General features: G+C 40.0%; 1 protein-coding gene across 11 annotated transcripts in view; it reads left to right on the top strand.

Moving 5' to 3' along the window:
• IQSEC1 (IQ motif and Sec7 domain ArfGEF 1) overlaps window positions 1-25,284 on the top strand; it is a 352,024-nt gene that overhangs the window by 186,521 nt on the left and 140,219 nt on the right. For 7 of the 11 annotated variants that reach the window (XM_032995874.2, XM_032995862.2, XM_032995864.2 and 4 more), the window contains one exon: window positions 4,427-4,471. The exons of 3 other annotated variants lie outside the window; for them this stretch is intronic. In XM_032995874.2, the coding sequence (XP_032851765.1) occupies window positions 4,427-4,471 (45 nt within the window). Of the gene's footprint in view, window positions 1-4,426; window positions 4,472-11,115; window positions 11,949-25,284 lie in introns of those variants that run through there. One more of the 11 variants, XM_032995872.2, reaches the window with a different exon arrangement.

Genomic DNA, 25,284 nt, shown 5'->3' with positions numbered 1-25,284 from the left:
AAGTAAAACAGAACCATTAGAACAGAAACAGTATCATTGCTCAAGGTACCAAGAAGCTAATTGTGTGTCTCCAATCTGCTAAAACATTTTGGAATATGGTCTTTTAAATAGCCAATCGCTAGCAATACTGGTACCCTCGGGTTTGCTCACCACATAGTGCAAATCACAGGTGTTACAGCCCATGGCCTTGTTTTTTGCTTCAGGACAGAACTCTCAACTAGAATTGCATTTACTCTTTTTGTCTGCGGATACCTAAAGCCTACTGAATAAGACAGCATCCATCTGAATTTCAGACCAATGATTTCCTGGTGATATTTTTATTTTTTCCTGCATAATGCACTGCAGAAGAAGTGGGCTATTTATTTCTGTGCTAGATGATGGAAATAGATGCAAGCTCTAAGCAAGTTTGTAATTCAGGAGTTGTGTGTATCCATATTTTGTATAATTCTTTTAGCCTTGAAAGAAGTTGTTATTACCAATAATTACACCCATTCTTCAAGTCTCATGCTGACCGTGTTAGTGCCAAATAATCCAACTGGGTATAGCCCTGTGTGCCAAGTTTAGTTACAGTTCATGCAATGATTCCTCTGCCTTTCCTCTCAAATGTCAAGAATTTGCATGACGAAGGGATGTCATTCAACTGACTCATCAGTGAAATCGGTGCGGATTTCCCCAACTCCCTACCTAGGACCTTGCAAGCTCCATGGAAACACACTCGAGCTATAAATCAGCCTGCAGGGTTGTTTAGAGCATTTCCCCAATAATGCAGGATAGCTCTGCAGTTTGTTTTCTTCTCTCTGGTGGTGGTATACCTTTTAACTCAATTTTCAGCCAATTCCTTGGGCATAGTCATACGGTTAATAGTAGTTTGTTTGGTTTTTAATTTCTTGTGTATGTAGAAAGTGGAAATTGTACATATCTAGACAAGTTTGTTATATTTTTAATTGCTTAATCATTAGACAGTGTATGGATTTCTTTCTGGACTACAAAGGTACTGAGTCGGTACCCATTAGGAATAAACAAATAGGATTGTTAGACCTTCCTGTTTGCTTTCTTTAGAGCAGTGCAATATTTTTTTTTCCTGTCCTGTTAGTTTGTTAAAAAACAAAACAAACAAATGTTGTTTTGAGGTTGCCTAAAGTAGATACATTTTTATTTTTCCTGTAACAGACATTCCTGAAATTGCTTTGTGAAGAATGAGATATTCTGTTTGCTGTAGCTTAATGATATTGTATTCAGGATTTGGGTTATTTTTATTGTTTAAATTAACTTTCTATCTTTGAGCAGTGTTTGGAAAGAAACCAAAAGATTCAAATGGGATTTTAGATGTAAAGAAAGGAGGGGAGTGATTATACTGAAATTATTCTGCAAACAAAATAAGAATTAACTAACTTTCTGTACCTCAAATCCAGACCTTTCAAAAGATTTTAAACTTGATTTCTTCTGTCTCTACTGACCTTTTTTTTGGCCACTAAACTTTTTCATGTTGTCAGTCTACTCCTGAGGTTTTCCACAAGGGCAAGTTGCACATGTGGGTGGGCGACCAGGTTAAAAGGCTGGGCTGTAGCTTTTCCTGGGTGTGTAACCCTCCTGAGCTCACGGCTTGGTTTCCATCCCGCTCCCCAGAGGTGACCCGTTTGTGGCTCTCATCCGGGGACGTTTCCTCAGCTCAGCTCACGCAGCTTCGCCTGCGTTTGACGCCGTTTTCATATCTGATCTTCGCGGTAAGAAAACCAGTAACGAGCCTTTCTCCATAGGGCTGCTTTGATAGTCTGTATTTGATTGAGGAAATGACTTGCGCGATGTTGGGAAGTTTCTGACATAGAGACTTTTACCGTAAAAGACTCCATCGCCTGGCTCTGTGCCCGGCAGCAGGGCTCCCCGGCCCCCCGTGACAGGACACGGGGTCCCTGCCCACCACGGGGGAGCCCACGCAGCCCGTCCACCGCCACGGTGCGGGTGGGACTGGCTGGGCGCCGAGCGCACCGGCAGCTGCCAAGGCGATTAGATCTGTGGCTTTTTTGAGTTTGGGGCTTTTTAACTACAGTTACTAAGTCCGTAAGCAGTTACTAACAGCGTGCTAAACTGCTATTAGCAACAGCAGGGAAATTTCTAGAAAACGATCTCATTAAAAACAGAACCTTCCAGCCAGGTTTCAAGACAGCCCCAAGACAGGTGTTTTTTGCTGTGGGAACTGTGCTTTTTCATCTGTATTTAAAAATATATGCGTCTCCCAACTGAAACTTTTGGTTGTTGGGGAGCCTAGCTTAGGTGGCTGTCTTCAGAAAGAAAAACGAGGCATTTTTAATGAAGCTGTAATCCTGCTACTTGTGATTGTATAAGGAGTCCCTGAGGTCACAACGTGCTCAGCGTCGTTCGGCACCACAATCAAGGTTGTGCTGGGGTGGAGGCTAATCAGCGCTGCCTTGTGCCTCATTACCATCTCTTCTTTATGCACAACATATTGTCAGTGCACAAAGATGGGGTCTGTTAAACATTTATTTATAGTAAGAAGGGCCAAAACTGTTAGGAGAAGGTTTTCTAAAATTTGTGTTAAAAACAAGGCAGGAAGCCATGCTCAGTGAGCAGGTTGGCGCTTCCATAGCGCACTGTGTCAAGCAGTAGACTTAATTATAAGTAAATTAAGTTCACCCTTTTCAATTGTTAAGCTACCAACGAGCCATAAAGCCAATGTATGTAAGCAACCCCCTCAAAATTCATCTCTATTCACAAATCTTGAACTCTGGAAGCAAACAAATTACAGGGTGGATTAAGCTCCTAAAAGCTATTTTAAAGCTTTAGTGCTTTAGTTAAAAGCTGTTTGGACATATGCTGTGTTAATGGCCTCCTCCCTTCACACAACCCTGTTTATTGTTGTACACATACTAGTAATCTTGGGATTAAAATTAGATATTTGCTACTGATTTACAAATGCCCACTGTAAATATAATTAATGCAATTCTAATGCTAATTTTATGAACCTCCATAGACCATACACATTTATGACTATATGAGCAAAGGTTGATCTGTGGCAGTTTGTGTAAGGGATATAAATGGCTAAGTGCAAGTAACCATTTAAAAATTATTTCTAATGCGATGATGGAGTATTCATTATGAGGCGTTGGCTAATGTTTTATTACAGTCTGTGGAAAAACTGTTTTCACCCTAAAAATTTAACTCTGCATCACATATATGTTTGTAATAAACCCGAAGACATGCTCAATGGGAGCAAGTCAAATTAATATCACCATGCTACATGTTAAAATATTGCTGCTTAAACATAAGTGTAGTCATAATCACCTCGGTACTTACAGTGTCTTAACTAAACTTTCTGCTGCAATAATTCTTCAGGATGACTCTGTAATTGCCTTTTTGGGTAGAGAACACAGCCGCAGAATGTAAGGATGACACTTGTGTCAGTGAATAAATTAAATCATCTGATGCCCAGTGTGAGAAAAGCCAGCAAGAGGGTAGACTGGAACTGCATGAGGCCCTCACAGAAGAATTTTGCCCAACTCCCTATTCCACGCAGCTGTGCTATTTTTGCTTGGTGGACTTACAAAGGGTGGAAGCACTGTGGCCAGGAACATGTACTTGTGAGCTGCACAGTGTTGTTGTGCTGTGATCATGATTTGATTTATGTGCACTGCCCTATTCTGGTACTACTCTTTGCCCCAGTAAGCCTTCCAGCGAGGACACTTTTTGCATCTTGAATTTACATACGCCCCTAAACTAACCATCAGCTTTAGCCTCACGATTTGCTGAAAGGCTCTTTATGCTCAGGGACAAATTCCAACAAACGTGATCAGAGAGTAATGCAGGTCGGTCTGCTGTGGAGCAAGCCAGCATCTCCAGGAAGGATGTTTGCACTGCCTGAAGTTTCCAAGCACCTGCAGCGTAGAGGTTTCTGACGCTTCCTAAGGCAGGCTGTAATAATTGCATGTGCTAGTATATTCCAAGGTTCGGCACTGATAACCGTGAATTGAGCTGAGATTTTACTGCTAAGTGCACACAGTGCAAGAGTGAAAGTAGAAGACAGGTTCTGGAAGCGCTTAATATAATGGTGCGTATGGTAGAACTTGTGTTAGTCATTCACAGAACAAAGTACCGTCTTTCATGTATAACGTACGGAAGGGTAGGGTGCATTTAGAATATTCAATATTGATCACGTTTTGACTAGTTCAGAAAAATGTTTTCATAATTCCCCTTTCTCTAGTGTACAGGAAATGGCAGCTGGGGTTTTTGTTTGGGGTTTTGTTTTGTTGGGGTTTTTTCTTTACATCCATATTTAATGGCATCCTAAGTATTACAAAATGTCAATAAAAAGGAAGAAAATGTAAAGTCGTTAAGCATTTGATGTTTAAGAACATAGTGGTTTTTAATAGTTTTAATTCTTTGTAATTTTATTCTTTTGCTATCACCTCAGGACTTCATTGGAAACACGAAGCAGCATCTCAACTGATCCACTCAGGTACTGTAGTAACACAGATGTTAATTTTAGGTTTGAAATAATAGAAATTACCTCTATTCTGTATCAGCTGTACATCATGTAACTTTATCTTGCAATGCATAGCCAGTGAATGCATTGGCCAAATTGCTGTATTTTTCTGTTTGAGAGGGGATAATTATCTCTCTTCCAGGATTTCCAACTTGAAATTCAGTTCTCACTTCAAACACTGTATTCGTTCTCAGAGAAGTACGAAGGGGAGGGGAGGAAGGTGTGTTTGTGCATGCACATGGACAAAACCATCTCTCTCAGATTTTTATAACCTTAGATTGTGATGAAAACATTTGACTTGCCCTGACAATTTTGTACTGTTTTGACTGAACAATACTGATTGTGTCCAAGTGTCAGTCATGTTTTCCATTGCTCAGCATTTTGATAAAAGCACATGTAATGAACTTCAGAGAGTACTGTCATATGAGTCATTGCAGTAACTGAGATTTTACTTTGATCACTCAATTTAGAAAAAACCTGCTCAGTACTCTTAACACCGCATATCAAATGGGCACCTTGCATCTTTTATTCTCATAGTTGCACATTAAAGAGTGCATCAAAGTCACAGGCTTCCTTTGATTAAGTTGGGGCAGAGTCCTCTGCTCTCAAATTGACAGTTGTTTTGGTAAAAGCCTTCCTTTGGAGATGTTACGGATTGAGGATGTGACTTTTTCCCACATTGTGCAGCTTTAACCTTGCTTGAACAAAGCATTAGTGGGAACAGTTCTGCTTAACCTTATGCAAATTAAAGGCACTCTCTATTATTAATCTTCCATTATTTTCCAGTGTGTGGTCTTCTGAAAGTAAAGCATATGCCTTATTATCATATAATTTCCTAAAAAAACCCCCCACACACACACCCACCCGATGTTGTAATATTATCTTTGTCTTCAGCTCAACTTAGCAACACTCGACACTGTTCAGTCATGACTGTAGTTTTGTTCCCATCTCCCGCTTTGACTGGAACACTGTTTCTTTGTGTGGTAGGACAATGCAGGAAACAATGTCAGCTTCCTCCTACCCCACTTTTCTGTAAACTTATTTTAGCAAGAACATCATATAGCTGGTTTGTGATTTACCATTCTCTGGGATAGAGTTCCCAGAACCAGGTATTGCTAACATCTTTATTCCAGGCTAGATAAATCTTTGTGAAAATAGCAGATTTATAAAAATTCAGTGGACTTTTTTCCATGGGAGGAGATTAGTGATAAAGATGGTGAAGATTTAGATAGATGTAAGAAGTGGCTGAATTTTAACGTTTGGTGGGAAAAGGAAAAGGGAATATTCTTTGAATAGGTTTAGTTGCATGGAATAGGCGTGTTCTAGAAATTGTAGTGACTGAACCAGTTTAAGTTGCTACGGAATCACAGAAACATGAATATTTCCTTGTTTTAAACTATTTCCAAGAAAATAATTTAATATCCACCAGTACAGCCACTGCCATTTCTGCATGGCCTCATGAACCGTAAATTTTAATACACACAGTATATGTGTTAAGTTCAATGGCATTGGCTCTCGTTAGGATGCATTCAGTGGGTGGGTAATGCTTTCTTAAGCCTGCAAGAGACATGCAAGCTGGTATGGAATTCTTGATTGTGCTTCTTTGTATTTCAAACAATAGTTTTATAATAGCTTATATTCTACCTCTACAATCATAGAGGACACAATAAAGAAATTTCAAGATTATGTCAGCTAACCCAGTGAATTTTTCCTAGGGTTAAATAATTATTGAAGAAACGGCATGTAAAATCTTTGATGAATTTAGTCAGTCAAATAACCATGCTCTGGTAATTAAAAAAGCTGTAATTAAACAGAATTAAGGCTACTATTTTTAAATAAAATGAAAGATAGTAGATGAGATAGTAGATGACTTCTTGTTACTGAAGGTTTTCTCGTGAACCTGTTGAGCAAAAATTTGCCTTTGAATGACCCATAAAATAGAATGTGCCAATTAACATGAACCCATCCAGTGTCCTGTCAAGCAATTAGTATTTTCTAGTCAGGCTCCTTTTCTTGCATTTTGCTCACTAAGCTCCTGTCCCCATCAACAAGGTAAGTTTGCCCTCAAGGAGCCACTCTTCTAGTTCTCACCCGCTCTGGAGCATTGTAATCCAGACTTCTGATTTTGCTAAATTTTGGTTGTATGTAGATTCCCCACCAGACAGATCCATTTGTTTCTCCTGGATTTATTTAGACTGCACTTCGAATCTGTAGGTTAAATTTGAAAATTACACAGTTGTAAGATCAGAGGAAGGCCCAGTGCTGTAAAGAGTAAGGGCTAACGTGGAAAATCTGTTTATGTCCATTATAAAGAGAAAAATCTGTACAAATTGGCATACTACATATATACATATGTACATATATACATATATATATACATATATATGTATATACAAACATACATATGTACATATGTATATATGTATGTATATTTTGTTTTGCACAGTTTCTTTCATAGTCTGCCCAGTATTTGTTCTGGATATTTTGAGTTTGACTCTGTTGGCTTTCAGCTGGCATCTGAAAATACTTTGTTTCCTAATATCTAAATCTTAATGTGGGACTTCTGTAGTGTTGTATTACCAGACCTGTTTCAAACGATGCAGAAATTTAAATATTTAAGCTTTGCAGATATATTAATGGCATATTTTTCATCTTCTGTAACAAATTGATCAGCTAGTGTTCTCATGACTTTGGAGAACACACATGCAGAAAATGTATTCAGCATTAAGAGAACAGCAAATTTCTTACTATTCTACTTCATGAAATTTTGTCAGCTTAGAGGCTTAATAACCAAAAATTAAGGATAGTATGAAATGACAACTAATATTCGTCTGTGGGGGAGCACATGAATCTGAGTCACTGGAGCTCTTCTAGGCAACGGAGCTTCCATTCAAGTAAAGAGGAGCAGAAAGAGAGCTTGATTTTACGTCCCTGATTCTATGGTCTTCTCTGTAGAGCATGTCACCAACATGCCTGGGTGTCACAATGGTGCAGCAGAGCCCGAGAGCTCTCTATGAGCACAGCTCTTCCATTTCCTTGGCTGGGAAGGGATACTTGCTGCAGTGGTACCCAGAAATGTGTAAGAGGGCCAGAAAGCGAGATCCAGTTTGCCAGAGCCTTTAACATGAAAGTCTTCCTTGTTCTTTGTATAAGCAACCCAGGAAGTTTTCCCACCAACTTGCACATGGAGACTTTGATTTTGAGTATCAAGAAAGGGACCCCATGTACAGGAGCTTTGTATTTTGCGAGCAGTGAGGCCTTTAAGCCTCCCTGGAACTAGTTCAGCGTCTGTTTGGCTGCACAAAATCGTGTGTAGCATACCTTATATGTGTTCCTTGTATGACCCTCACTTTTTAATGAAGTGTGCACAGGGTGTCATGGAATTAGTAAAAGATCCACACTACCTTGGTCTCATGATATTCTTGAGCTCCACAATGTACAAATCACTAGCATGAAGTTTTTGTGTGTGGCTATTGATACATTTCACCATGGAGTCACGAAAGATTCATGGAAAACAGTTTTCTTACTGCAGGCTTATGATTTCTGTACTCCCTGTAAGTATGCAAATACATTGCTTTTCTGGGCAAGTGAAATATTTCTCAGGAATGTTCCCGGTGTATCACTATAAGGGTGTAAGTAAGTAAATAAGTCATTCAATTTAAGTATTTTATGAAGGGTTAAAGATTATTGAGCTAGCCAAATCAACTTTCCTGATTTCCCCAGCATTTGAAATCAGTATAATGGTAACAGTGGCAGGCACAGACTTCATGCTGGGGTTATTTTATGCAACATTTTCCCTCCTCAGCGGACTGTTTTACTTCAGCCTCGGAGTTTTATGGACTGACAAGACAAGCATCCCTGAAAAAGGAGGTGGTGTACTATATGATTTTAACTTTGCCCCTTTTTTTAGTGGCTGTTTTTGAAAGACTTGTCAGAGGCTTCAGTGCACTGCTGCCAGAGCTACCTCTGCATAGCAAAACTCTAAGTGACTATAGAAATTTTCAGTGAGCTGCATACTTATGGTACCAGTGCTGAAGCTGCAGCACGTCCAAAAATTCCTACTCTTCTTTGGCCTGGGAATTCTAAGTCAAAGGTTTCAGTAAATGCCTTTCTGAAAGAACTAGTTTTATATCCAGGGTGAGCGTGAGATGAAGCTTAATTTTCTTTGTTGTTTTCTGCTGGAAGACAAGTAAAAATGAAGAACATGTTGAGAGCATGGTGCTTTTCATTTGCAAAAGTCCTAATTAGCATTTTCTCTGCATGCAGTGCAGTATAATCAGCGCTGGTTGCTGTCAGAAAATTCATGGGTACATAGCTTCTACTCACTGAAAGTCTAGTATTTAGAAGTAAGTAATTAAGGTGACAAATAGCATATTTTTTTGTTGTTGTTCTGGAAGGGGTATGATGGAGAGAAAAAAATTGCTTTTCAATGTGAAGAGCAAAAGGGTAAGTTTTCAGAAAAGTCTCATTTCAGGATCAAGTCTTTGGATGGTGTCTCTTGAGCTTAACTCTCTCAGTACGGCTTTCCCCTTCTCCTTCCTTGATCCTGAGAGTAGCTGTTCTTCATTATGAGGAGAGGCATTCCTTGCTGCTGCTGTTGTTTTGTTTTTAAAGGGATCTCAAGAAATTCAGACAGAAGAATGTTCCAACAGGGAAAACTCAAACTCTTCTTCTTTCTTTTTTCTCTTTTTTTTTTTTTTGATATCTGTTTGTACTTGGAAATAAAGAGAAAAATATGCCCATGTTATCCTCTTGGCAGCGTACCCTTGTAGTGGAGCAGCCCAGCCCAAGCCAGGAGGCAGCACCAGGGACTGGGGCAGTCTGGGGTTCGCCAAGAGGCTCTGGATCTCAAGGGCCTTTAATTCAGATCCTCTTTAGATAAAACTGTCCCTGGAAATTAGGGCTGGTATTAGGGATGAAAAGCTGGGATGGAAGGTTTTGATATGAAAATAAAAATATCCTTAGCACGGTGGCATCGCTGTCTTGAAAATTGCCAAGTTAATGAAGCCCAAGGGAATATGAGTTCAAGAAGAAAAATAGGCTTGAACTTTCACAGTATTTAATATAGTAAGGGGACTTGCTTCTCAAAAGTAAGCAATAGTGTTTTCTTAGGAATCACTGTAACAGTACCAGCTCTTACGCTGGTCTGAAAGAAATCACAGTGAGTAAATGCAGGCATCAGTGATCTGATTATTTTAAAGAGAATCATTAAAAGAAATTACATTTAAAAAGGGCCCTAATCAAATGCACATCACATTTCTGCTTTTTTATGCAAGTTACGTTTCTCATAATCTGTTCGTTTCTACCACTCTATACTGTAAAATGTATTTTTAGGGAAATACCAGACAAAGTGACATGAACATTTTTGAATATCGTCTAGGCATAATTTACCTATTTCTTCACTTCAATAAAGAAACTGCCAGTTCTTACTCAGATATATTTATCGTTTCATTTCAACTTAAACAAACCAGTTTTGTAAGTTGCAAGGCACTTATGTAACTGAACAGTGACAATGAGTAAAACCAGAAACCAAAAGGATCCCTAAATATAGCTTATTATCCAGGCACTTGGGGAACTAGATATGTCTATACAGAAAAGAGCCTCAAGTTAAGCCTTAGGTGTTTGTTTTTCTTTTCATATTTTTTAAAGTGTTAAAATGTTTTTCTTTTTTATTTTTTAAAAACAGCTGTCCGAGCATCACAGTCGGTGCTTTAAGTATTCCTTGAGATTCTGGCTTTCGTTTTGTTGTTGTATCTGTTGGACTCATAAATTCCTATATCTTTTTAATACTATTGAAAGCCATATCCTAAATGTTTACTATTAGTGACTGTCAAAAACTCAAAGGAATGAGAAATACCCAAATTGCAGTTTCTGGAAAAGTAAATTCAACAGCAAACTGGACTGAATTGGTCAGTCTCCACTAGGACACTTGTTATTTAACAACAACAGCAAAAGCTTTTTAAAAAAATGATTAATTGCTATGGAAGTCTTCTCTTGTGCCAGTAATGTTTCCTGCAGAATAGCAGTTCTGTGCTGTTAACTCTTGCTCAGGGTATCCTGCGGGACTGGGCGAGCTCCTAAAATGTGAAGGTGCACGTTGGTGTGGAGAGGAAAGGATTGCGAGGGGGGACTGTGTGTGTGTAGAATCGGGCCAATGCCTTCCATAAAGGATACAAATTAAATTTGGCCTCCTGTCTCGCCAGAATAAAAGCAATCCGCCTCCATCGCGCCGAGCCAGGGCTTGCAGGTAGTAGCTACAGTTCACGGGGAGCCAGCTCCCTTGGGAAGCGCCCCCGGCCCCGGCTGCGGCCTGCCCGCGGCCCCGGCTGCGGCCTGCCCGCGGCCCCGGCTGCGGCCTGCCCCCGGGCCCGCTCGGCCCCGGCCCCGGCCCCGCCGCCGGGCGGCCTTTCCCCTCCCCTGCAGGCCAATGGCGGCGGCCGCTGCCCGCCGGCGGTTCCCGGCCTGTCCCCGCTGCCCCGGCAACGCCGGCGGGATGGGATGGCGGGGGCGGCGGGATGGCGGGGGCCGCCCCGCTGCGCGCCGTGGGGCTCAGCTGATTAGGTTTTCCTCACACAGCCCGACCTGGCAAAGTGTGTTGGGAATAAGATAAGCATAATTTGGTTTGTGAGCGGGGAGGGTCTGCACTTCTGCCTGGCTTTTTTTTTTTGCTTGCCTTTTTTTTTTTTTTTTTTCCCCTCCCCTGTCATAAGGAACCCACAGTTTTCATAGGTGCTGGCAGACAATGGATCCGATGCGATTTACACAGGAGGAGCTGATTAACAGAGTTGTGTGCTTCTCTATTTAAAAAAAAAAAAAAAAAAAAAGGGAAAAAAGCCTGCAGTTCCCATGTGATGGGATCATAGCACTGCTGTGATTATAGGGCAGTTGTTGTCAGATCTGATTGAGATAATTGCTTGCATTTTCTGAAGTTCTGTGAGCTTTAAGGATGCTTTCCAAAGGTCCTTCCAAAACCTTAACTGGAATATATACATGTTGTTTGACCAGAAGGCTTTTAGAATGGCCTAAAATAGCCAAAAGGAGAAGTGGGATTTCTGTGTAATAACAGTTATCCCGGTAGTATTGGGGACTTTTGGAAAGATAAACTGCAATCAGGATCAAAGAGCGCACATGAATTTGTATCCTTTGTGCGACTGCCTCTTTGTATTAAAGTGGGATACTGTAACTGTGCAGGTGCTGTGCCATGTGCATGACTAGCTGCATATATTGGTAGCAATTAGAAACACTTATGCTGCAGCAATAAGGAGAGGAGTGTGTTGGACTGGATTTGAGTCATTCAAATCATAACAAAAAGAAGTCTTGTGTTGTTAAAACCTAGCTGCAGACTACAGTTGCTGCAGTAGAAGTATTTGAAAATGCTGAAGTTAAAGGCCTTCTGCTTGGATTACTGGCAGTTTTTATGTCTCCAACCTCTTCACGGTTTCTATAAAAGGTAAGAAAACATTAACTCTGAAATGCTTTTCAGAACTGGGTGGCTGCACATGATGCCACCAGTGCTTTTACTTGCTATTCTCCTCTATTGCTGAAAGGGAAATATGAAGGGGAAAAGGGAGTGGTAGAGAATTAATGAGAACTTGTGACAAAGATTGTAAAGCTGCTTTTTTATTGCATTAATTATCAGCCACTTTTGTTTCTGTGCATGCAGATGTGAAAGGTGATGATGCTGTTTGGTTTTAACATTTACTTTGTCACATCATCTCAGCTAAGACTCAGTTAGTACTTTTTCTTCTCTGATATTTTATCCTTAGGCATGGTAGCTTGTGTTGTATGGTGTACAGTCTGTAAATAGCACTAGAAGATTAATTGAAATGTCACAGAAATTTATGTAATGCAGAGAAGATCCTTTTTTTCCCACAGATATTTAGTAATATAACAGTTCATCTTTCATCTCCCTCCCAGCACAAAGTGCACATCACAGCCATTCAGAGCAATGGACACTTCGGTTAGGCAGGTCTGACATACAGCTTAAATGATTGATGGTGAATAGTGATCATAAAGAATAGGACTGGGCGTCAGATGCATTGAGCTTGCCTATTTAATGGAATAGCAAAATAAGCAATTCCATTTAACATGTCCCTGAACTTACCCTGATGCTTTTTAATCTAAACTTCTGTTTTCTTCCTCTTGATTTACGCTACTAAGCAGAGGGAATTATATGTACTTTAATTTTCTGGGGAAAAAGTGGGGATCACTTCATTGTTAACAAAAACCATGCAATTCTTTAAAATAGGATTCTGTTCTTGTTATGTACACTTTCTGGTCTGACTACCTATTGTCAGCCTACAGAAAGTGCTTTGTACTAAATGCTAATTGCAGTTGAATTTTTCATGCAGTGACTGAAGGCTGGAAAAGGGAACTGTTCCAATCTTTTTCAAGGTTTAAGGGGTGCCCCGCACTTTCTGGCATTGAGTAATATAGGACCCTCATCTGTGACCATTGGCTTGTGAAGTTTCAAAAGATAGCTTTATTCTCCTCTTCTTGCAGCTTTTCACAGATTTCATTTCTAAGCCAAAAAATTTCCAACGTATTCCCAGCCCATTGTAATGTCTTCCTTTCTGAGAAACCATATAAAATAATAGAAATGTAGCCAAAATAATAGAAATGCAGCCAGGCTGTTTTGACACAAATAAATGCAACTAAACTAAAGCTTTATGTCTTGGATTCCTGGCAAAATCCCAGCTTTGTTGTAAATTAATTACTGTAGTTATTCTATATCTCCTAATGGAGACCTCTGTAATAGCTAAGGACTGTCCATTTATTTTCTTCCAGAGAGTTAATTTATTTGTCATCAAAACCTAGATGTACTTGAACCCTCTTCCTGGAGTGTTTGCATGAACAGAAGTAAAAGAGGACTTAAGCACTTAAATATCATATAGAAGCGCTTCGCTTTCATCATTTTGAGAAAAGAAAAATTGAAGGAAAGTTGCAACTTTCTCACATTTTAAACAAAATAATTTCTAGTGACAAATAAGCATGAAAAGCAAATGGTCCAAAATAACAAGTCTAAATGCAAGGAAGTTCATATTAGAAAGAAAAAGCCTCACAACTTTCTTGAGACTTAATTTCAATTATTCTTTATTAGTAATTGTAGATTGTTTAAAAAGCTATTGGAAAAGAGCCAGGGGGCTGTGGGGAAGAGTTTTGTGTGTGCCTGGGTGTATATATTTCTAATTTTTATGTATAAGAGGAGATAACCAAAGCAGGACTTGAGTAACGTTCCCATTATGTGGGTCTTCCTACATGAGTTTTTAGTATTAGCATTAGGGTTATTGCCTGCCCTCTGCTGTACCTTGATGAAATGGGGGAAGATGTGCCAGGGAATGCAGGCAGGAGCAAACTTCAGACATCCCTGTATGACATTCCCTCATGCCACCACTGTTACCTGGTGACCAGCCATGGCTTCAGGCGAAGAGGTGCAGTAACAAGTCGTGGGGGAAGCCGTACCAAACCCCCAAGCCTTCCCCTTGTACCTGCAGTGCTATGACAGCAGGTGACTTTTCAGAGCAGATGTAGGGATGCTGTGGAATAGCTGCCCAACTCCCCCATAAGCCACAAGTTCCTGATCCTCTGGGGTGACTCAGAGCCTCATTGCTTGGCCATGAGAGCTCTGCTCATCCCTCCTCGTGCACTCACCCTCCCCAGCAGTGCTGAGCAAGCTGTACACGAGAAGAAGTGTGACTGTTCTCTTTCCTTTTGTGGACTGTCTGAGCAGAGCATGACTTTTATTTTCAGTCGCAGTCAGTGCTCAAAACTGTGGTAAAAGTTTCTTGTTGCTTCAGAAGGTCTGTGGCTTCAGAAATCGAGCTGTGTTCTTCAGCGTTTGTTACTCAGGGAAGTCTGGTGAGACCATGGCTGTTGTCTGACCTGGACAATTCTGATTTATGGTATAATTTTGTCATGTGCTGGGAGTCACTTGCATGAAACTGTGCATCTATATTGAAATCTATGGACTTCAAGAGAAATCCACACAGGGTGTCTCGCAACTGTCTCACGTAGCAGTGGCCGCGGCTCGCGCTGGTCGTGTGACAATGCACACACAACGTGTATGCCCTGAACATACGGAGCTGAGTGGCAGGATGGGGCGGGCATACTGTGTTGCTGTTTGGGAAGTGTGCTTCCTCCTCAAATGCTTGAGAAGAAGATTGCACCAAGAGTCTGGGGCTGGCTGTGGTGGTGGCCTGTCCCTGGTGCCCAGAGCTGTGGGGCTGGGAGCAGGAGTGGAGCACGGGGCAGAGGAGCCTCTAGTTGTAGTGCCAGTTGGGGCACTGCAAGAAAACAGTGACTCTGGATGATGGGACAAAGTAAGGCTAGGACAATTTTTGCCTTCTGAGGTGCTAGTTTTCAAATCTATTCAGGTACACGAGGTAAAAATCCAAAACCCTATAGCAACCTGTGCATGTGACATTCCTAAAGAGAAGCCCAGCTAAGGGCAGACACACAACCTAGAGGGCTGCTCTAGAGTTTGCAGTCCTTTGTGAGAATTGATTCACTGATCTTTATTTCCTCAACACAGCAAGGGAGAGGGGAAAGTAGTACAAATAAATCAACTGCACTTTTAGTCTGTTTCTTAAATTTAGCAGCAGCTTCAGTAGCCAGGACTTTGCCCATCACGTGTATATTCACAAAACAAAATTACTGCAAGGTGCTGATGCTTCCAATTGTGTGTATATAAACTAACAGCCACCTTTTTTTCTGAGTTGCAGCAGTTTGTATACAGCAAACTGGGGGACTGGGGTAGAAAACTGGTCAAAAAAATGTTTGGTAATTCACTAATTTATGAAAATCAAATTTCAACTCTCTGTTGCCATTAACACTGAGTGCATTTTGGTCAGTGCTATATAACCCCTAATTCAAATGCTGGTTTTTGGTGTCCTCTGAATACAAATACTAAAAGTGTAGAGGTTTATTTCTATAAGAGATTAAAGTATAAGATGAGCAAATCACTTTAGGGTTTCTGCGGGATTTTGAGGATGAATGTCTCATGCTTTGCTCAATGGATTATTATAAAATCATGTGACTTCAGGTTTAGCATGTGAAAGTGAAGATCTTCTTTAGCCAGTGGGTGCATCGTGCTGTGCTTCTGCCAGCTGGTGTGTAATAGCCCAAGCGAGAAATTGTTACCATTAGCATTGCATTAAAGATAAAGCATAAGGTGAGAAAATTTGTGACTGGCAGTGAAGTTGACTATAATCTGTAGTGGGGGGGGGGGATTTTTCCTCCCAGAATGTCTGCTCTCTTCTTGCTAAAATAAGAGTATTTAAAAAAAAATAATAATGAAAGTGCCAAGTTTGCAATGGCTATTTTACTGGAATCCAGTTGCTTGACAAGCAAAACAGTTTTAAAATTATTTTTTCACTTTTCATTTTTCTTTCATCAGTTTGGTCTCTCTAAAGGAGGCATGAGTCTCTTACAGAACAACTAGAGCCATTTCTAACAAGCATCTGATTCCAGTCACCGCAATGGAATAAGATAAGTGAGAGATGACTGGATTTTTTGAAGCAAGGATTAGTTGAAATTGTTCCTGCTAGTCTTCAATTTGGACTAGCAATTCCAATGTTGTGATTCAGGAGAGATTGAATCATATTCTTAAGCCCATCTCTGGGCAAGAATAGGTCTGTATTTTGGTATATGATTTAGTCCCATTAGGATGTTTCAGTGATGATTATAAATGAAAACGCTTTCATGAATTTGCTTGGTAGTAGCAGCTTTTTTTGCTCCCATACTACAACATCACAGAGTAACTGAGTGTCAGAAGCTACTTAAAACCACTCTAATATTGCACTCTGCAGGGCACCTGCAGCTCTGTGCTCATCCGCTTTCCCACTCTGTTATCCAAGACAAATTTGTAGCATTTGAAGCCATTAAAGGAATTGCCAGCCTTAATTTAGATGCAGTTTCAAAGACAGCACATGTGCTTTAAATGATCTATGTCAGGACTGTCCTCTAGGTTAACTCTTTGTTAAAAAGAATGTGCTTTGATAGTCTTTGTTCCTCATTTCTGGTGTTAACAGCATGGACTCTGCTTCAAGGATTATGTGAGGTGCGTTCAGATGTGCCAAATAACATGCTTGCTACCAGGCACAGAGCAGTACTGCTGTTTTCTTTAAGTAAAATGCAGCATAAAAAAAAAAAAAAGATACAAAGAACTCAGTGGTCATGTGTAGCTACATAGTTAAAGGGAATGCTATTGTTAAATTCATTATTTAAAACCAGGTTAATAAAGGAAAAAAAAGTTACAGGTAGTGTGTTACATACAGTGCTGTAATCCCCTATTCCTGAAAACGGTATCTGTGCACTAGTTACAAATCTCAGTAACTGAGCAGCGGGAAAAAAAGTCCCTAGGTTCTAGTTGATGAGAGCAGGGAACGTCTTTTGCGCACTTACAGGCAGTGATGTCAGTTGATTTGCTTTTTTTCTTGCTGTCATTTAAATTACGAGCTCCTTTGCAATATCTTGAACAAAACAATAGCAAAGTGGGTGGGAAAAATTACTGAAGCTTTGTCTTGAACTTGCGTTTAGAGTTCACCATATATGTTGTTAGAAACAAATGGTTTGCTTTCATTTGACAGTGACTTCATCCAGAGCAGGACTGACTCATGCCTATAGTTACAGCGCTCTCTCCAGAGGTTCTTGTTGGCAACATCTATGTAATTGCAGAGCAGCTGAGAGCATAAAATTCTCTTCTCTTTATCCCCCCAAATCCACCATCCTCTTGAAGTACAGCCTACAAACAATGCAGATTGCAGTGTTCCCACAGCATAAAAATGATTAAGAGGAAACGGTCAAGTAAATATATGAAATAGCAAAATGCCTTAAAACCAGTCAGAGGTCTTACCTACACTCGAGGAAGTAAAGTGATTTCAGAGTGAAAAAATTAAATTAAATACCTGTTAATCTGGTTGAAGCCTTCATTGTAATGTAATTATTGCTACTTTGTGTCTAAGAGTCTTCCTGCAAGGGTTCAAAATGCATTGTCCAGATGTCTTAAATTCATACTCTGGTTCATCTTAACTTTCTGGGCCATTCTGCCTTCCTACCAGGTGGACATACATCCTACAGGATCCCTTTGCATCCCCTGATTTCACTGAGGCCTGCTGTGGGACTTGGGCATTGCCGCACAAAAATCCTACATAAATATACAGGACTGTGCGATTTCTCTCCCCTTACCACAGTTGTAACTGATAAACTGGGTTTCAGACCAGAGGCAGATCTCTGTGTATATGCCTTTCTTTTTTCTACCTCTCTGCAGTCTTCAGTAGGTCAATCTCCAGCCTCTCTGAAACTTTCCTTTTCTTCACCTTCTTCCCTCTCACCCCGGAACCATCTGCAAGTCCTCAGGTTCTCCCTTCTTCACACTTGTAAAGATTTTAACCTTCCACAAACAGAGCTTCTAAGATTCACATTTGGATTTTGAAGAACTGTGGTGTCTGTGCTGGGGATCTCTCAGATATGTAGCTGGTAGTGCCTGCTCTTTAGCTGCACCCCTGGAGAGCACGTTGTTTGCCAGGCTTTTCTTTCTGTATCTGGTCTCTACTGTATTTAGATGGAACTGAAGGGCAGACCCTCGAGCAGTCACATTTTAATTGTGCGTTTGGCTATGTTCCCTGCAGAGGGGGATTGGAAGCTGTCTGAGTTTCCTTTGATAGTCTTCCAAGATGAAGTCACAGAAAAGGGAGTCTGGGAGCACAGTGGAGGCCTGGAGACGTACGAGGAGTCTGTCAGAAGCTGCAGCTGGAAGGGTGCTGGAGGGGCCTCTTGGAAGCAACACAAACTTGCCAGCTTGTTGGGGATGAGAAGAGGGGATGTCCTTTATCAAAATGCCAAAATCATGCTGACTTTGTTCCACAGGACTGGTGTGTGGATGTCACTGCTGTAAACTCCCAGGAACCACTGTGTTTAGCATACTCTCAGGAACGGTTGTGGAAAATCAGAAAAGGAAATTTAAAAGGAAAGGAAAGAAAATACAGTGAAGGTTGAGGAAAAAATATGTGGTGAAAATACTTTATTTAAACCCCTTCTCCTATCTAATAAAAACGTTGACTGGTTACAAGTTGAAGGTTTAAAGATACCCTAAATTGTCTAAAAAGCCAGAGTGCTTTTCAATCTAAAAATTTAAAGCCCATCTACTTGTAAGACTCCTTTCAATCCTTAATTGGTAATAGCTGTTATATAAAGGGAATGCCACCTAAGTTAAAAATAGGTCTGGAACTGTCCTGACAACCAAAAACATGCTAGCTCTAACACTCACGTTTTCCTTTTGTCAAAATGACCTAAAATATAATCTACATAATAATGGAAATGCTGTTAAATTCTGTTTTGTGATCATTTTTTTTCCTGGTAGAAACTTCAGGAAAATAAGCAAATTGCAGCCTTCACTCTCGAAGGCTGCCATATATTCTTTCCCTCTTCATAGGAATGTTATACTAACCTAATTTAGAATGAGTCTATGCACACTTAAAGTAGTAAGATTATTTTAGCTGCAAACATGTCATGTGTAAAGTGATGCATGCATCCGGAGCACATGACTTTATCAAAAAGCAAATCAGATAAGGTGTCCTGGGTGCTCAGTTTCTCTGAGCCACTTCACAGTAACTTCCCTAACAGGGGCTTGACATGCTCAGCTCCTCTCCCTGGTTGTACCCGCAGAGCACTCTGCTTATCATGCAGGCTTTTATGCAAAATATGAATGAATCTCAGGAGGGGGGAGAATAATAGAATGTGAGACTCCAAATTAAGCGTTGCCTTTCTATTAATATCATTTAAAAGTAATGTACCACCTACAATTTGTAAAGGAATCTTGACTCTACCATTTTTAAATATCTAGAATGATTTATGTCCCCTGTAATATCTTTGCCTGCAGCATCTTTAGTTTCCTTTGTGAAATGTAGAAAACAGATTAAAATCCTCCAGTTATTTTCTGTCCATTACCTTTCTACCCTCACCCCCAATTTTTTTTTTTTTTTTTTTTTAAGAATCCTTAAGTACTCTCCATCATATAGTGGGCTAGGAGTTGCTCTGGCTTCTCTCAGCAATCAAAAACATTGGGAGAATCCTATTATTGCTACTGAAATGTGTGGTATGAGCTTGGAATTGGCCAAGTTGAGGGCTCTGACAAACAACTTCTGATGAATTTTGTTCCTGTGGTTTCGAGATATTGATTGTTCCAATCATTTTGACTCCCCTGTAACAGCTCACTACTTCTGTGTATAGCCAGCAAAACAAAAAATACGTGTCCCAGGTCGTCTTGGTGCAAACTCACCTGCATCAGCAATTGCAACCAGTGCTCCAGCTTGCAGATCTGGAGCAGCTGAGCAGCAGCCAGGCCTTTATGCTGACTTTGCAGTAGGCAGCAATAACCCCTCGGCGAGGCAGCCATAGCTCAGAACAGATGCATCTTCAGTTGCCTTATCTACTTGCTCAGTTCTCATAAGCCACTCGAGAGTGGCAGTGTCATAGCATCATCTTTGAATTAGCGATTGTGGCTGTTTGAATTAAAGATTTCCTCCTAAAAAAGATGCAAAAGGTTTTACAAAGTTGAGAATTGCTTTCCCTGTTTCGCAGACAGTGACATACACCTCCAAGAGACCTGGTCTGTCCACTCATGTAGAAATGTGGAAATAAACTGGGGGAAACCATAAGAGCAATGTGATGTTCTGGTGCAGGGGCAGCACTTCATGATTGTGCCTGTTAATACATCCACTGAGAATAAAGCAGTCACTCAGTGTCCTATGGAGACGTAGTGATGCTGGGTTTGGAAAAGCCAGTGTACTGACATGGGAAGAAGTTTTGGAAGGAGGCAAGAACTTCTCCTTGTACCTTCCCATTGCAAGTTGGCAGGATGAAGACAGTATGCAAACCATTATCAGGACAGTGTTGTAGGTCCAGACACAGCGGTGCAGGCATGGCTACTGAGAACAAGAATTGTGCTGTAGATGCGTGCAAGCAGGACATATCTCATAAAGATTTCCAGGGAGTGTAATGGGAAAAAAAAAAAAAAAAATCCTCAAACTGCATATCTGTTTGGGGAGTTCTGCCTCATACAGAGAATGGTCGCATACGTAGTGTGACTGGGTGGATGCAGTGATGTCCTGTGAATGGAATCTGTTGTTTTATTTCAAGGGGAAGAGATAACTGAAGTTTTCATTGCCACACCCAAAGAGGAATAATAAGCCAGCTAGGCAGCAACTGTCTCCAAACAGCCCTTGTTACCAACCCACAGTCTCTGCGTTGGCCAGGATTTCTTGGCCAAACGTGTGAGTGTGGGAGATTATCATCACTGGAATCATTACAATAGATTATGATTGATGTACAAAATGGAAAATCCATGTCAAAGACAGACATGATGCCACAAGGCCCCTGCAGTGCTGGGACTCATCTTGACTTGTCATACAGTAAAAGCAAACAAAACTTCAAAAAAATGAAATCATTTGATATGCTAATCTGTGCCTTGTTTCAGGCATAGTGATGTCACTGTGAACAAAGGAGAAGAAAGTAAACAGCTAAGACAAAGGGGGCTTACTGTCTTATTGCTGCTGGAAAAGTTCCTCTATTCTTGAATAAGATTTTTCTTAATAGTAAAAAATAGTTGATCAGTCAGTTCCCTCTTTGATATCCGTCCTGTTACCGCCTTGGTAATCATATTATGAAGGAGCTGTTTTTTGAAAAGGCAGCCCATCATGAGAGACAAAATTAGCTGCAGGTTTTGATTAATCACCAGTTCTTCACATCTGTGTATGTACAGAAATCATCAGCTATTAGCTGATGCTGTTAGCACCCACGCTTGGTCAAATCTAGCATTGTTCTCCCTGCCCTCCTGAAGCTTTACAGGATGCTGCCAGCTTTAAGCATGCCTCAAATATCATTTCAAGGAGCAGAATCAATAGCATTTATTTACATCCAAGATTTAATCATAGAACTGAAATACTAGAGTCATATTAACAACGATGTGATTTGCATAGTATTCAGCATTTTCTGGTTGCATATTATTTTGTCTTTGTGGGTTGTCTGCAAGTTGTGTATTCCAAATTTGGGCCTGCCATTCCCTGAAGAATTAACGCTTGCTTAGTGGAGGGCTACATTGATTTGTCCAGGTCTCTTTGGGAATTAGCGGACAAATTCAGTTCATTGGGCCAGGAGCTGAAATAGGCTCTACACTGTTTAATAAATAGTCTACTTTCCATGGGAAATGCTGCAACAATGATTTAAAAAACAAAACAAAACAAAAGACAAGTCACACACAAACCACTCCACAGCATCTCACTTCTGTCCTATGATGCTTTCATGTTATTTTAATCCATTTTGTTACTGGTTGGGCACAAATTTTAGAAATGTGGATGAAGGTGGTAATTAAAATACTGCTCTCTTGTAGATCTCATCCATCTTCAGCTATCTTTAGAGACAGATAAGAAGACTATTCATGCAGATGCTGGTAATATCAAAACATTGCAACTGAGGGTGATTCAAATAATGCATAATCTAAGGTATAACATAATTACATTGAAGTCTCAAGTATAAGCTCAAAGAGATGTAGTTGTCACAACTAGACATGCTGTTTAATACCTTTATAGTACACAGAAAATAAACTACTAGATTAATACTGTGTATATAATGGGTTTATTTATGCTAAATGAAATATTTCAAGTGTATACCATACAAAAATCAGAAAATCTGTCTTGTAGGCACTTCATCTTTTGCAAGTTAGAGTAATGGACAGGGTTCAGCTGGTCTGCTTGAACTTATGTTGCTTTTTCTATCATTGAAATGTATTTCAGTGATGATGTTAAGAACAGATATATAGGTTTTCTAGTGTAATTTTCTTCATTAAGCCAACTGATTGAAAATATGCAGTGGAACTTTTTCTAACTTTTTTTATGAGCCACCAATAGCTTGCTCCAGGAACAGTTGTCAGAAAACTCTCAAAACAGAGTATATTTCAGAATAGTAATAGCGGTAATGAGATCCTCGATAAAATGGTCTTATACAAAATGGAGTTGTGCAACAGAAAACAGAAATTTAATCATAAAAGCACACTGTTCTATGAAGAAGTAGCATGAACTCAGTTTCTTGCTTAATTAGGTTTTATAATATAAACATGTATCTAATGTCTTTGATCCAGAAGAGCCCCTGATAATCGTGCTGTTGACCTCTTTGTAGAGAAGACAGTGTGGTCTAGTGGGGCTGAGTGAAGGCTTAGGAAGTTTTAATCTGTCATAGCAACAGTGCTAACTTTCAGGGTGGTCTTGGAGAAACCAGGCTAGAATTTAAAAGGGCTTGTCCTTCAGTTAAAAAGATTAACAATAATTACAACAATGCTACTTTTCTCTACGTTTGATTCAATGTGAGTGTGTATGGAGGCTTAAATTCTATTAAAACTCCTGGCAATAAATACTGTGTGGTTAAACTTACTCAGCACAGTGAGAGAATTCCATATGAACAATGAATAAGCTGAGGGGTTTTGTTTGTGTGTTTGTGTCTTTTTTTTTAATCAGATCTTGCCATTTTATTTTTGATGTAATTTATAGGCTGTGTCATAGCCGATACTATTGAAAGAACTTTGTACATATTCAAATACAGCTTTGGAAAATGACTCATTACTTCTTTTGGCACTAAAAAGTTTATTACAGTACACAAGAAATTTTGCAAACAGTTGAGAGTTTATTCAGCCTAAACCACTTGATTTAGTGCGTATTTGGTAAGCATTTACAGTTCTCGTAAGTGATTTTCTAGGGCTGTGTTACTGGACTGTTTTTTTTGAAGTGAAATAAATTAGAATAACTTTTTGCAGGTGCTGCATAGGTAGGTTTTTCTTACTTGACAACTTGGAGCAATATTATATGTAGCTTTTTGAAGAGCCTCTAATAATCTCTTCTGGCTTGCAAATAATGTAAACAACAAGGCTTTTAAATCATGAAGAAAGAAGTAACCCGAGACTTCAGATGAGAAATCTGGCTTCTCTCTGAGTTCATTTGAGTGGAGGTCAGAGGAATCACTTGGAAATCGTGAATCAGTGCTTGGCTGCTGCATGAACCTTGGACTAACTTTGTCGTCTGCTGCTAAACTTACTTGTTCCTTGAGTTACTTGGAACCTTTTTCACTTTGCAAACACTTCAGAGAAGGTCATGAAGGGAGATGGCAGTGCAATGTGGAATCTGATGTGGAAATACTGCATTTCTGTTAGGACAATCAGGTACAGTATGAATATATAAAACTTTATTTTGTGGTAAGTCTGAAAACTGCATGCTTTAAAGATCGTCTGTCGTAGTGCTTTTATTCTTTCACCCTGCATAGTTAACACTGAGTAGCCTGAGGTGATTATTAGGCTAGATTCTTATGTGTCCTTATACTAAAACCGTGAAAAGAAAAATATAGAGTTATTGCGAAAAATCTTCAAGGAAAGTAGAGTTTTCATGATTTCAGGGTCTTGGGAATACTTCTGTCTCACAAGCAGGAAAAGTTGGAATATGAAAGAAACCTTATTTTCATTAATACTCGTCTGTCAACATTTTCTATTTATTACATCTCCCAAATCGAGATACAGCATGTGTTCTTAGCATACCACAAGCATCTTTTGCTTCAGGCAAAGGGAAAGGGGGGAAGAAAAGAAGGTGGCTTTTATGGCGGAATAAAACTCTGAAGTTCCAAATGTCTCAAAGCTAGTGTAGTGCTACAATCTTACCTGTGTGCCCTACGTGAAAACGCAGCCCACTTAAATAAGATGACAGGCTGTGGCTGCTGTGCACTGCTGGGCACATTCTTCGAGTGGTTGGTGTTTGACATGCTGCATGCTCCCTGCCAAGAGCAGTTGCTGTGGATTCCGGTAGAGTTTATTCCAGGAATGGAGCTATGAAGCGAGACGTTTGGTGATTGTGCATTCTCACAGCAATCTTATATATTTAAAAATAGTTAGCCATTTTCATGCTATAGTTTCTTCATGTTACACGGTTATATGATTTGGATGGTACGTTTTGTCATGCAAGCTTCCCTTGAGAAATCACATAATCTAAGTAATTACTGCATTTCACACTGCATAATTATTATGTGCTGAGGAGATAGTTTAGAGAGCCTGAATTCCTGCATTAACTTTCATTACAATCAGAATGAGACTGTAGAGAGCTTTTTATAATCAGGATACCAAAATAAAGCTAAAAAGTCCCTTAGTTTCCAGCAGACAGTGAGTCAATATAATAGAAACTGGAAATAATCCCTGAGAGAGGATTTGATTAAGATAAAAGTCGTTTTACTTATGATCTGGGTTTAGAACCAGCAGCAGAGGGGAAGCACAGAACAAACCGGATCAGTGCTTAAATCCAGAGAAACAGTCTTTACAGCACAGATGTTCATCCTGACCTCAGTACTGCTGCAGATGTCTGAGAAAAGTCCTGTGAAAACCTCCTAAATTATAAAGGTGTACGTTCCTACTAAGGCTAAGCTTCAAAGTTTCCTCAGAGCACTTGGGTGTGGCTATTTTTCTGAAGTTCCACCGGCAAGTTGTGCTCACCTCTAAACAGTCATTTCTTTCTTTTATCAGTGACCTTACTACTGTTCAGAATATGTGGGTTGAATATTAGCTTAATTGCTTACTGCAGGGCTTATTTACGGAGAAGCTTGCTGGCTCCCGCAGCTAACGTAATGCAAAGTAACATTCCTCTTTGTTACAGCACTATGAGTATTTTCAATTAATGTGTTTGGTTGTTTTAACAGATCCTATTTTCTTTGGCAGCACCACCAATGAGTTTAAGAGCATAAAAAAAGAATTTTTCCTTTGTGCA

Source organism: Tyto alba, unplaced genomic scaffold (assembly GCF_018691265.1).
Source record: "Tyto alba isolate M040663 unplaced genomic scaffold, T.alba_DEE_v4.0 Super-Scaffold_49, whole genome shotgun sequence".
NCBI lineage: Eukaryota > Metazoa > Chordata > Aves > Strigiformes > Tytonidae > Tyto > Tyto alba.
The sequence above is the reverse complement of the archived record's forward strand: the minus strand, read 5'-3'. Positions and strand labels throughout refer to the sequence as shown.